At 31.1% G+C, this 14,776-nt stretch overlaps 1 protein-coding gene across 1 annotated transcript; it reads right to left on the bottom strand.

Annotated features, from left to right (window-relative positions):
• Positions 1-6,557: 6,557 nt before the first annotated feature.
• LOC133834442 (DUF21 domain-containing protein At4g14240-like) lies at positions 6,558-9,528 on the bottom strand. Its single transcript, XM_062264058.1, has 9 exons — positions 9,505-9,528; positions 9,370-9,453; positions 9,148-9,261; positions 8,809-8,892; positions 8,593-8,667; positions 7,989-8,056; positions 7,333-7,420; positions 7,114-7,187; positions 6,558-7,021 (listed from the first exon to the last, which is right to left on the bottom strand). Exons 1-9 carry the CDS (start codon positions 9,526-9,528, stop codon positions 6,844-6,846), a joined length of 789 nt encoding a protein of 262 aa, XP_062120042.1. The 3' UTR covers positions 6,558-6,843.
• Between the last annotated feature and the right edge of the window lie 5,248 nt (positions 9,529-14,776).

Here is a 14,776-nt window from a genome sequence, read left to right as displayed (position 1 = left end):
GAGACCTTTTTCATACACACACACATATATATATATATAAATTAATCATTTGTATGGGGATCGATTTCTATATATGTCTTTTAAATAAGCATATGTCTTTTGATTTTATTGTCTATCCATTATTATACTTCTCCTTTAATTTTTAGATGTCAATTTATTGTACTCAATTTTTTTAGTGAAATTTCACATTATTAATAATTATTGCTCCCATTTTGAGAAAAGAAAATATTATGTGTATATTATTATTTTATGTTAGTTTGCATTTCTTATATGAAACTGTTTTTTAAATAGAATGGCAAGTGAGGGTGAGGTAACACAAGGAAAATCAAAAGCAATTTGGGATCGACCAACACATGAGAAATGGATTGATTTAGCTGTAGAACAAGTGAGAGCAGGTAATTGAAATGGATCACATTTGAGCTAATTATGTTGGAAATTTTTTATTGAAAAATTTAATCTTGCAGCAAAAAGAAATTATGATTGAAAGCAAATGAAAAATAATTGGGATAATGTTAAAAAAGAGTGGCAACTATGGGATTCATTACTTAGAGGAGAGACTGGACTTGGTTGGGACATTCATAGACAAACAGTTGATGCTCCAAATGAATGGTGGGATGCAAAGTTACAAGTAGGTTTCTGTACAAAGCTCTTATAATTATGATTTTTTTACAATTAATAATCTTACTATATATTTTGTTTCCTAATTAATAAATCATCAACAGAAATATCAGGATGTTGCTAAATTTTGAGTGAGAGGTTTAGAACATTCTTTTAAGCTGGATGAGTTGTTTAGAGATGTTACTGCTACATGAGCTAGAGCTTGGGTACCAACCTCTGGTTCACTACCTCCATTATACACCGAGGATCATAATGATATAGAGATTGATGAGATTTTGGAGGAAAGTGATCATGAGGGAGTGGGTGATCCAATGAAAAAAGAGACTAAATTACTTGGTCCAAATAGGAAGCAATTTAAGAAGGGAAAAAAGAATAATTCTACAGCATCAAAGTTGTCCAAACAACTTGATGAGCTTTGTGAGGCGATCAAAAATAGGAGTTCATACATACGTACCGATCCACCAGGATGTAGTGTTCAAGAAGTTATCGATAAGTTAGTTACACTTCCAGGTTGTGAACCAATGAGCCATCTTTTCAAAGTTAGTACTTCTTTGTTCACAAAGAAAGCAAATAGGGAAAATTTTTGTGGCTCAAATTTTTGTAGCTTTGAAGGAGCCTAAATATCAAATTGAATGGTTGAAAGAACAAGAGTTCGATTTCTATGTTAGATTTTTTTTTCTTATCGAACATTGTGGTTTGTTTATTTCTTGAACAATGTAGTTTGTTTATTTATTGAACAACGTGGTTTGTTTTATTTCTTGAATTTAATATTTATGAAATAAACAATATGTTTTTTTAATTATCTTTTTATTTTATATAATCCAAAATAATACAACTTTATAATATATGTTTATATGTTTATCTTTTTTAAAGTGTATTATATCACACTCATTTATCTTATAAATAAAAATTATGTACATTTTTTCAAATATAGAATGGATAGTGACACAAATTCAGAAGACAGGAATGAAGAATGTATACAACAAGCCATAGTAGAAGAAATGGAAATTGATGAACTTGTCCTTGTTGTTGCAAGAACATCGGTATATTATCATAATAATTTTTTGGTCAAGGAACCATGTAGAAATTCACCTCACACTCGTTCGAAATTTATGATGGAAATCCTGGATGGAAATGGTCGACGATGTCATGAGATGTTTCGAATGGAAAAACATGTTTTTCTTAAACTGTGTGATAGATTGAGAAGTTATGGGCTAAAATCTAGTAAATGTGTGAGACTAGCAGAGTTAGTTGGTATGTTTATGATGATTTTAGGACATGGTGCAGGAAATAGAATGATTCAAGAGCATTTTCAGCATTCATGTGAAACTTTTAGTAGACAACTTTCAAATGTATTGGAAAAAATGAGTATGCTTGCTTTGGATGAAATTAGACCACCTGAAATTTTTGATGAAGTCACATATTATATACAAAAACAATCCTAGATATTGGCCATCACTACAACAAAATTGACATTTAATGATTCTCTATAATGACTTACACTAATGGTATAAGTCATTAAAAGTATTCAGGAATATTTAAAGTCTAGAGGTGTAAGTCATTAAAAGTTTTTGTTGATGACTAACTAGGTAAGTCATCAAAAGTGGTGAGAGACGTTATACATAAAAATATGATACAATTTTTTATTTTTTTTAAATAAAAAAAATTGGGCCGAATATATATAAGGGAAGACTTCTAATGTCTCCCTTGGGAAGACGTGCCTAGACTTTAATGTCTCCCCTGGGAAAATGTGCCACATCGGTCGTCTCCCAAGGGCAGACGTTAGAGGCTAGGCACGTCTTCCCAAGGGAGACGTTAAAGGCTTCCCCTACTATATTACTTAGCCCTTTTTCTTCTTCTTCCCCGAGAGCATACGCACGAAACAAAGAGGCGGAGATGAGGCGTTTTTAGGCGATGTTGGGGGTTTTCTTTGACGATTTTGGCCAATTTTAAGCCATAAAATTCCATTTGAGGTATGTTTTTATCATTTATAAGTGTTGTATAATAGTTAGGATAATTTTTATGCTTATTTTCTCTAAATATTAAGGGATTGATATTGAGATACTAGGGTTTATGATAGTTGCGGTTTTGGGTGATTTGTGGCTCATCAAAGTGGATTTAAAGCATATTTGAGGTAGGATTTCAAGATTAAAAAATATATTATTGTTATAATGGTAGAAAAAATTATTTTTGTGCTTATTTTTTATAGTTTTTGTGGGTTTTGTTAGAAATATTAGTTTAAAGTATGAAAAATAATTTCTATATATTTGAGATATTACATTGTTTAATTTTAACATGATACCACATTATTTACCATTTTTAAATTTTTATTTACTATTTATTCCAAAAATTATATATTTTTTAATTAATTTTTAATTTTTGTTAAGTATATATATATATATGTAAATATGTTTTGCTAAAATGTATTTAATAAATTTGTCTAAAATAAGATAAATAATTTAATAATTCAAGTTAATATGTTTATAATTTTTTTTAATTTATATTATTATTTAATTTTAAAATGATATATATTTATAATCTTTATTAACATTTAAATAGGTTATTTATATATAGTTATGTTTTTTTTATTGATTTACTAATATTTTATTATTTAATTAATTTAAAGTTTTAATTAATAGCATAGTGCGCGCATTGCAAAAGTGAAGTAAATTTGCTAGCAAGGACTATTAATTGAAAATGTAATTACATTATCTTATTTCTTGTTTTAGTATTATTAAAATTTTGTTAGAGGAGTTTGAATATCTTAAATATTCATCCATAGTGAAGTAGGTTCTGAAATTAAAATTGTGTGTTGCAATGATAACAGAAGGTTGAGAACTATGTGTTTTAGTGAAGTAGGTTCTGGAAAATTTGTTTGTGTGCTACAGAGCTATAAGGAAGAAACTTATTGTGTGTTGTTTGATTTGTTTGGCTTGTTTTTCACATATGGTTATATCACTATTATAGGGGAAATGCTGCTCGATTTTGTCTAGAATTATGTATTCTATTATTATATTTGTATTGTGTTGTGTTTATTTGATTAGATTGACAGATAGTTATGTTACTAATATAAGGGAAATGCTGCCCAATTTTTCGTATACTTATTTAGTTTTATTTTTTGTTTAATTTTTCATAGACATAGGAAAATATATGGATAGACCTGAACATTACATGAAGAAAGATGTATGTATATATATAAATTTATAAAAAGTTTACAGTTTATTTATTATTAAAGTATATACAATCAAATAATATTAATTAAATAATATTTTGTTCTTTATATTTTTTGTTGCTAAACACTCCGCCATATACCCCAGCACAGATTAATGAAATGCGACAACAGTGAGCGAACGATATGGTACCGATAGTTCAAAGCCATCATCCCAAAAAATAGGTTTTTATTGTTTACTTTTTCTATCTTACTATATGTCTAGCTAGCTAGTGTAATATTTGTTGATTTTGTATGTGTAACAACAAATATTACTTTTTTGTATTTTTAGCTAGCTAAAACATATTATATACACATTTCGATTTTATTAATAAAAATTCACAATTTAAATTTGCATATAATTTAGATTTTATTAATATATTTAATTTAATTTCAATATATATAATTAAATAATTTGAAAATAAATATTTAATTAATTAATTATTATTTTTTTAAAATACAAAAGTCAATGATGACTTCCAGGGGGAGACGTTGAAAGTATACAAAGTGTCCCCATAGGAGTCATCGTAGGTACCTATGATGACTCCCAGGGGGAGACGTTGAATGTCTATAAAGTCTCCCCATGGGAGTCATCGCAGGACCGCTTAAGATGGCTCATTCAACAATGTCTCCCATAGGAGGAGACATTAAATGTCTACAATGTCTCCCCCATATAGCATTAAATGGCTATTTTGTTGTAGTGCATACTTTAAGGTATGAATACATCATCTCCATATGCATATATATATATATATTAACTCCCTATGTAGATTTTGATTTATATTTTTTTTATCAAAATGTTGTTAATAGGATTGTATTGGAGAAATAGATGAAACACTACAAGAAAAAATAGTATTCATAACACTTAAAAACTGCTAACCGGAACTATTGATAGCACTTCTGAAAATGCTAACATAGCCCCTGTTATTAAAAGTCCAGTCTTTTCTATAACAGTTTTTGAATGTTATGTTCGGTGTTGTCTTAAACTATTCAATAACACATTTTTAGATGCTATAATATTGAAATAATAACATTTAGATAGAGTTTTTGGTTATAAATTTGAAGTTTAATCTTGTACTTTTTTCATAACACTTTTCAACTGTTACATTTGATTATTTTGATAACATTTCTAGTTTGTTATATTATATAAACCATAACGATTTTTTACGCTTATAATATGTTTCTAAATCATAACATATTAAGGTTTTTTATTGTGATAATGGTACTTATAAGTTTTTTTTTAATTAAAAGATTTTCATTATTGTATTTTGATAAAAAAAAAATCAAAATTAATCATAAAATATAATTCTCAATAGATTGATAAACCATAAGTATTACATTAAACAATAACTAATTCAAACTCTGAATGTGTCTATTTCATGAGATCTTAGTTCTAACATAAGTTTGAAAGCATAACATAATAAAGTATTATAATCTTGAACATTTTTTACTTCAAAAATGAAAAACAAAAAATTACAAGATACACAAAAGTAAACCATGCATGAAACTTGCTCCATCCTTCAATTCATCATCCTTTGTGCACTTGTCTTTGTTGTGAGTCCATTTGTTGTGCACTTGTCATATACCTGTTTCCCTTTCTTCCACAGGTCCATGTGTAATCCTCTTTGCAATAAAGCCAGTTGTAGTCCACAAAAGGCCTATTGCTGTCAAGCTTAAGTTAAGCTCCGTCTTTAGAGCACTGTAAGCTCCAGTCACATCTACACAACTGTAATATTCGAGTGTAATAATGGAATCGCACCAGCAATTACTTAAAGTGGTAATTCTAGGGCTTTTATAAAAAAAAAAAAAATAGAACCAAATTGCCTTGTATTAATTAAAAATGCATGAAAGTTGTAATTCTAGGTTTCTATGTTGGAACTAATGAAATTATAAGATTTTATCAGTCAATCCAAGTATAGGTGTCAGTGTGTGCCTATGCATGTGTGTAATCGGTCACTTGATATATTATGTCACTGCACAATATAGTATTTGATAAAACTGGAAGATTAGAACTTATTAAAGTGGCAGCTATAGTCATCCATGTTGCATTAATGAAATTATTAGCTCTTATTAAATATATCTGTATTATACTTCAATACAGTAATGTACTATTAAAGAATCTGTATTATATCTGTATTATATATGTTGCTATAGTCATCCAAGCAATCAAAGAATATGTACTATTATCTGATAGAAATGTCAAACGTATGCATGAAAAATCATAGACAACCTATGACTTCAATACAGTAATGTGTATAAAAAGGAAGAATCAAAAGGCTAATAAATGCAGACATTACATTCTATGATATCCCTTTGGGTTTGGTTGACAAGTCCTGGAAGTGATCTGAACCTAAAACAACACATATGGATTGATCTAATACATCTAGTGCCATCTAACACTTTCTTAAAGATCATAAATTTTCACCTAAAATATTATAGATATATATATAAAAACATATATCCTACTAAACAAACAATAAGTTACATGATTTACCTGAGAATTTAAAGAGGAAAGAATACTGAAGTCGCTGTACTGGCCAGACGATTCTCTCAATAACTTTTTCACACCAGTAGAAACCTCCTGTCAAGATAAACTAAAGCTTAATATACTTAAACAATTAAACTCTATAAGAATACTGCAAGAAAACCCCAAACAAAAATACTAGTTTCTAGTTACCAAATAGAGATTAACAATTTTCAAAAACAGAGGGGAATATAGTGGAGAGTCAAAAATGAACTATTGCCAAAACCTAGCTGATCTTTGTGAAAACTAGGGCTAAACTAGATTTTTAGATAAAAGGGAAAATGATTATATTTATAGATCAGTACAAGGTTGCTATATTTGCCTGGTAGCCAAATTACCTGCTGATGCTGAATTTATTGGTTTTTCAAATTCAGATTCCTTGGTTTTGGCTTTAGTTTGCAATCCTAAAGCTTCCTTCTGAACAGCAGCCTGGCTTGACTTAAACAATAAAAAAGGAGATGAGAAATCATTAAAATTCCAGGGAAAAAAAATATCAAAAGCATGAGCACTTCAATGAGGGGAGGCAAAAAAAACAATACAACATTATTAACAAAGGAATTGCAGTCTTACATTTTTCTTCCATCAAGTATGGCTGAATTTCAAGTGCCATATGACTGCTGCCCTTCTGAAACTCGTTTAATATATCATACAGTGGCATATCGGCAGGAACTCTGAGTATACAACAAACAAATCAACACTGGATACTCTGACTGAATGTATTTTCTAAAAAATAAAAAATTAGTAATTGAAGAGTTAAGCAAACCGTGGTATTCTCCGGTTGGAAACGGCACTGACTGGAGTCTCTGTTTCAGGTCGTACAGTAAGAAGACTTTTCACCTAACAATAAGCAGAATTGAACAAGTTAAAGAGCAGAGTACAAAGTATGTTGCCCGCTGTTAGTTCCTTTGATAAGTCAAATTTAAAATGCATCTAGTATACAAACATCTTCTAAACATTCACATTCTACTATTCTAGCACCCACCAGAAGCAGTCCAATAACGTTCTTCGGATTCCCAGAATAGACAGGAACTCGACTATGCCCCCGAGCAAGAAATTTTCCCATAGCCTCCCTGTGTTATTGAATAAAAGGAGGAGAAAAATGAGAAATACAGTAGAAAAATATAATTTTTTTCTGCAACAAACTTCTGCTAAGAAAACAGAAAATAACTGTACGACGAGAAAACACATTGAGCTGTCATGTGATTCAAACATTCCTAACATTTCAATTGCAGCATAAGACATGTTTCAATAAAACATGGGTCACGCCATTATGATATGCCAGAGCACTGTATGCAAAAATAAAAATAAAATGTACAAACTATCCTCAGTGAAACTTTGTGTAAAAAGGTGACAGAACTATTGACAAGCCAGCAACTAATTGGGATAGTGTTCCTAAGATGATAGGCTAGGAGCCTAGGACTAATATCACAGCTAAAATATCCTCCTTTTAACACAATCTATCACTACAACAACAACAAAACTTTCTATATTTTCTTCTTTTATAAAAAAATAGTTTCTAAGGTCGAGTGACTGAATCTTTGAAAATCAGCTAAAAGCAGCATGTAAACAAAAATTGTGAAAACCAGTAAAATCCAATTGACAGAAAGAAAGAACAATGAATTCATGACCAAAACTCACCAATCCAACTTTGAATTGACATCTAAGGAAAACATTGATTCAATGGGTGTCATAGCCTCCTCAGCTGTCTGTTTTTTAGGATTTAAAAAAAATTAATAATAGAAAGAAAGTAAGATGCTGATTTTCTAATCATGACACATTATTGCAAGCTTACTATCATATTCAAGTTACAATTTCAGTATGAGCATAAAGAGTGAAATCATTATACATCAAAATGAAACTATAATGACAAGAAAAGTTTCAGAATGCTCTTTAAACCAAAAGATAAGATGACTGGGGAGTAAAGTAAAAAATCCAAACAACTTTAAAACAGAATATTGAATAAGCGAGCTCGAGAGAGAGAAAGATTTAGTATGAGCACAGAGTTTCAAATAGCTATACTTCAAAATGAAATTACAATTAAAAAAAAATAAGTTTTAGCCTCTTTGGTATAGTTCTAAAGACTCAGAGAGAGAGAGAAGTAGAAGAAGTAAAATAAACTTTCATATTCACCAGGATTTACGTCCACCTCATATAATAGTTGGATATAATACTATCACTGGCATACATGCAAATTAGAAGGAAATGAATGTAAGGAATAATGATATTTCTGTTAAGACCTTACCTTCTCAGTTAAATCTAGTGCCCCACTTATAATTGTTGTCTCGTCATGTGTAAGCTCACCACCCTTGCCGGCAGCCTATTATGACAAGATAAGGAAATCAGAACTAATGCCAAGATATATCTGTGGTAGATGATAGCAATAATTCGTATTTTTAACTTATAAAGCTATTCCTTAAGTTAAAGAGCATATTAATTATCCTCAATAGCTTTACTTTACCTCTTGGCTGTGGATGGAGACAAGGACTTTTAACTGAGCTCGCCTAAATAAAGCTTCATTATGTCCTAATACCCAATCCAAAATCTGCATTGTGTATATCTCAAGTCAAAAAATAGATATAAATCCCTTATAATCTGATATCATTAAGAATCCATCGTATTGCAACCAGATTCCACAGTTTTGCTTTACATTTATGATTTATTTTTAACCACTGAAAAAATACTTAAATTCAATGACTAAAACACCAGTTTAAAATAGTATAGATTAGAGGGTTGATAAATGCAAATTCCAAGTTCACATTTAAATGTTTAAACATCAACTTTCCATTGGAGATTGTACCTTTCCAATTGGGTATGAAATTGGGTAGCAAATTATCATCAAAATCCGAACAAGCCAAACAAAGTTGGAACCTACTGCAAGTCCATATCTAGTGCATATAGCTTGTGGGATAACCTGATTTAGAAAAACGAATATCAAGTTTCTATCATAATAAGCCAACAAAAATATTGACACTTTACTGTTAAACCAAGCATGAAAGTTAATGGAACAAAAATAAAATACCTCTCCAAAAAATAGAACAAAAATCACAGAGAGAATTATAACCACATACTGATTGAACATTTTATCCAAGTAAATTGGAAGGGCCTGCAAATTTGTGAATCACCATATCAAAACATCAATCTGGATTGTGAATACTCGATAAATATATAATCTATGCATAAAATCACATCAAATTCCAAATGCCAATCGAAAAAATTATTCCAACACAAGCATATATATATATATTGATTCTGTAAAGTTTCCACCTTAACCTTTTGTCATTAGGTGACATAAAACTAAGTATATATTTCAAAATATCCGCTGATAAGGCATTGTATATGAAAAATTCTGAGATTAGACAAACTCACATTGATTGAATAAGCAGTTCCCAATGCAAAACTGATGAATAGGGCCCAAAATAATGGCCATGACCCAACAATCCATCCAAGGCCAAAACTCTGAAAAATAAAGTGATAGGTAGTCAGAATATTATAGGCTGCAAATACACAATACATTAATACAGAAAGCTAATTCCCATACCAGAACAGAAAAGGATGCGACAATCATGACACCAGTTTGAATTGAATATTCCCCCGACGCCAACGGAAGATATGGCTTGTTAACCTGTGATGAAATACGCCATAGATATCTAGAGTTAGACAATCCTTGATGTATCCCATGTAACCATGTAGAATTGTAGATAGTCTCTCTAGAAGAAAAAAAATATATTAAGGCAAAGAACTAGGAACTGGTGTAGTGACGTTATGCTCAAATGTAAGAATAAAATATATGCATTTTCTTCATTCAAAATTAAGAGAATGTAAGACAGTAAGAGCTAAGAGCTACCTTGTCTATATCAATATCATACAACTGATAAAAATGGAAATAAAATTAATTTAGATTTTTTTTTAGAGTTGAAATCAGCAAGTTTTTATATTACTTCAAAAAAAAAAAAGTCAACAAACTAACAATCAATCAGATATGGAAATAAGGGGAAACTAACAAATTAACTACTTTCCCATACTTATATTTCAAACAAAAATCAATAACGAGAAAGAATTGTTCAACAAACAACAATCAATCTAAAAGTCTTGACCTTTTTATGAAGAATATAGTTTTGGTTGTTCCAAGTCAGGAACCAAATAATGCATGACAAATAAATTTTCCATGGTAATTATTAACATATTTTTTATGATTTGTGAAATCTGTTGAATGTGTTTTCAGTCATGAAGTGGGATTTTTCTGATAAAGTATGTGGAGATTCTCCCCTACCAAGGTGGATGGAACCTGAATATTTTTTAAGGAAGTAGAAGTTGAATGCAAAAGAAATGGCTGAAGCCCTTAAGAGAGCTAAAGGTTTTAAATCTAAAGATCCCTTTTTCATGATTTGCATGCGACCATCGTTTGTTGGAACTAAGCTTAATATGGTAATTAATTATATGCTTCCTACAAGTTCAATTGAAATATACTCACATAAAAAATGTTTTTCATATTGACTTTATTCTTTTTAATCTTTTGCCAAGATTATACCATCTGTCTTTGCAAAACATTACCTCCTCAGTACTAGTAAGCATCGAGATGTGATCCTTAAGGTTCAGGATGGAAGGACCTGGTTTGTGAAATACTATTTCAGATCGCATGGCGGGTCTCCAAAAACCATATTTTAGGGTGGTTGGAAGGCATTTGCTGAAGACAATAATGTGAAATTAGGTGATATTTGTGCCTTTGTTTTGAGAAAGAGTACGGGGATAATGTTGTTTGAAGTCGTTATTTTTTGTGAAAATGGAGTAGCAAATTCCCCTATGTTACCAGGTAAACATGAGCTCTACTTATTCTATAATAATATTATTGTTGTCCTAATATCATTCCCTAAATCACTTTTCTTTATGAGGCTGTAGAACTTAATGTCATGACAAAATAAAGCCGATCAAGTAAAGTAGAATCTTGTAGCACCATGAAGGAGCAAGCTCTTGAAAGAGCAAGTTGTTCTCAAACTAAAAGGCCATCCTTCACAGTCACTATGCGTGCAGTGTATACAACTGGTCGTTGTAATTTTGTAAGTTTTCCAGTTTATACTTGTTAAATTATCAGTTTCTTTTTACTCATAAACTTGGCATCTATTTCCATAGCATATATTTTCTGTCTTCCTTGATGATCAGATTCGTTTAATATTTTCTGTGTTCTTGTTTTTCATTTGGTCAGTGCTTGCCATACAAGTTTGTGGAGAAGTACATTAGTAAGAAAGAATGTGAGGTAAGGCTTTGGGTTTCGGATGGTAGATCTTGGTTTGTCCAATTAAGGGTGAGGCAAAGAAATGTGTTACCCAGAGCTGAATTGTTAAGCCATGGCTGGAAAGCATTTGCACTGGACAATAGTCTGCGAGCGGGTGATATTTGCACATTTGAACTTACTAACAATGGCAATGAAATTTCATTTAAAGTTTCCATTGTTCAGATAGCTGATGATGCATGTAACAAGCAAGGTGAGAAATGCTCTTAACTAATATAATTGAATGCAATAGTTATGGTTATAGTATTGACTTACTTACAAGTGTTGTTTTCAGTTGCAAATAAGAGAAGAACAACTACACCATCCAAGCGAAAGAGAAATCCTTGTGTGAAAGTTGAATCTTCTTTTAATTATGATAAAGCCAACATGATTCCACAGAACCTGATTGCAAAGATAGAACAAGAGAAAATTAAACTTGAACCTTCAGGTATGCTATGAGACTATGATTCAAGAATAATGTTCAACATTCTTAAGCAAAGTCAGCTTACATTTTGTTTATAAATTAAATGCAGACAACTTTATGAAGCTGATATCTGAAGCAAATACTGGTAATCAAGGTACTTGCAAGAGGCCTTCATCTTCTGGACTTAGCAGAGCTTCTGAAGCAGCCAGCCAATTCTTCTCGAAAAATCCTTACTTCCAAGTGATTTTGCGATCAAATCACGTGCTTGGATGTGTACTGGTTTGTCCAAACGTTGCTTCTACTGTTATATATTTCATTGATAAATGCATACTAATTTGTATCAAAATTGATTTTGAGTACTTGAAATGAAAGTTAAATATCAATGCTTTTTTGTGCAGCATATTCCATGTACTTTTGGAGTGCATTATTTTGAGGAAAAGACACAAACTGTAATGCTTTGGGTTGGTGAGAAATATTGGTATGTGAAGTTATTGGCTTATAAATCAGATTATAAATTTTCTGCTGGGTGGGCTGCATTTGCAAAAGGGAACTCTCTTCAGCCAAGAGATGTATGCATCTTTGAGCTGATTAAGAGAAATCAATCTGAGATGAAAGTTTATATATTTAGACAAAGTGGTTTGGCTCAAGAGTAGTAACTGTTGTAATTATGCAAATCTATGAATGAGTAGTTTCAATTTTATGCCTTCCCCTATTTCTCAAATATGATCCTTATTAATTTTTATTGCTTTTTTATTTGAACTATCATTTATTTGCTTGCCTTTCCTTTTCCCATAACAAGCTCAAATACATTACTAAATACAGTAAAATTCACATCAGCCAACAATCTGTATTATCAAATACAGCAGCCACAAGGAAGATAATGACATTCTACCAAAAGCAATGTCAAGTTAAGAAATTCAATCAATCTTTTATTCTCCTAAAAGAAATACCGTTGAAAAGGGACTGAGAGAGAGACCTAACAGAACCTTGAAAAGGAATGCTTGAAACAGATATGGCTATAGTAATATCAAATATGCCTGAAGCAAATTCAGTCAAGAAAAGACAAAACTCCCACCATCAGAACTCGGGACCAAATTGTTTGAAATATAATCTTCTCAACTAAATCACAACCAAACTAACAATGAAAGAAACAGAGTTACCAATCCTAATAACCCAATACCCAACATCAAATTATGTAGTAAACACTCTGAAATAACTATCCGAGCAAACAGTTTCAAATTTTCAATCTCCCCCAAATATAAATAAAGTCCCAAAGCTTTCATTTTTAGCAATACAACAGAGCCAAATCCAGAAGAAACGAAAAACCCAGCAAATCAAATGAAAGTACCTCATGGAAGTTGCAAACAGGAACTTTCTCAGTTGTTCTCTTGCCCGGAGAACAATCAATATCAGCTGATGTATTAATAATACATTACTAAAATACAGTAAAATATGATGAAAAAGAAAGTAATGGTATCGTACCTTAAAATGACGTAAGCAGAGGAGAATACGAGTCGTGGTAAGTTGAAGAACTTCAGATAGTCGGCGTGATGTACAGCCTGCGATACAGCCGTTGTGTGCTCCGGAAGCTCGTACCGACGTCGTGAGGTAGAGATAGATGAGACGAGATGAGAGTGAGAGAGGATAAGTGTGTGAGAGAGTGTGAATGGAGGAGAATACAGAGTGCAAGAAAGAGAGGCAGAGAGGCGGCAATGGAGGCTGAGAGAAATTGTTTGGGTATCTTAGGTTTAGGGATTAAATTATGGCTGAGAGAAATTAGACCCAATTTTTTCATTTGGCGCCTGGGTATATTTCATATGGCACCAAAAATATTTGTTCCGTGTTTTTTTTTAATCATTTATCAATAGCACTTTTAAATATATGTTATATTTTAATGTAATATATACTAAAAATTGTTGTAGTGAAACACATGTTCGAGTTTCACTTCCAGCAAATAAATAAATACCATACATTGGAAGAAAGAGTTGTCCTACACAAAATATTATGGCTGCATGTGGATTTGATATGTTATTCACATTTGTATGGGCGGGTTGGGAAGGAACAACACATGATACTCGTATATTTCTTGAAGCATTAAGAAATACACATCTTAATTTTCCTAAACCACCCAATGGTGTGTTGTGAATCTGATTTGAAATATTTTTAAAATGATAATTTTTTTTATTGCAGGTAAGTATTACTTAGTTGATGCAGGGTATCCAAATATGAAAGGTTATTTAGCTCCATATAAAGGGCAAAGATACCATCTCCCTCAATTTCAACAAGATAGTCAACCTAGTGGCTCTAAAGAAGTATTTAACCACGGTCATTCATCATTACGCAGTGTTATTGAACGTTGTTTTGGTGAATGGAAAGAACGATGGGAAATTTTGCATTAAATGCCAAATTATAAGTTTGATAAACAAGTAGCTATTGTTACCGCTTCAATGACTTGACATAATTTTATCAGGAGGGAGACCATTATTGACATAGAGTTCTAATCTTGTGATGAAGCAAATGATGATTTTGTAAATGATGATGACCCAAATATTAACTAGTAAGAGATGGGAGTGAAATGGGAGTTATTCGTAAGAAAATTACAGTTGAACTCATGCTTAGATAAACATGAGTATTCAGTTTTTTTTTATGATTATGTAATAAATTAAAGATTCATTTTATGCACATGGATAATTTTTCTTATATTATCATTTTTATTTTTTATGATTGCAAGAAAAA

Source organism: Humulus lupulus, chromosome 1 (assembly GCF_963169125.1).
Source record: "Humulus lupulus chromosome 1, drHumLupu1.1, whole genome shotgun sequence".
In the NCBI taxonomy this organism is placed as follows: Eukaryota; Viridiplantae; Streptophyta; class Magnoliopsida; order Rosales; family Cannabaceae; genus Humulus; species Humulus lupulus.
Note: the sequence above shows the minus strand (reverse complement) of the source record. Positions and strands in the feature narration are given on the sequence as shown.

Bases quoted from the DNA above. Each gene is read 5' to 3' on its own strand.
- LOC133834442 (XM_062264058.1), bottom strand. From the start codon at position 9,528: ATGCATAGATTATATATTTATCGA. The intron at 9,262-9,369 runs GTATTTTATTTT...TTTCTAAATCAG, and splicing joins TTGTTCTATTTTTTGGAGAG to GTTATCCCACAAGCTATATG. The intron at 7,188-7,332 runs GTGGGTGCTAGA...GCTTATTGTTAG, and splicing joins ACGTTATTGGACTGCTTCTG to GTGAAAAGTCTTCTTACTGT.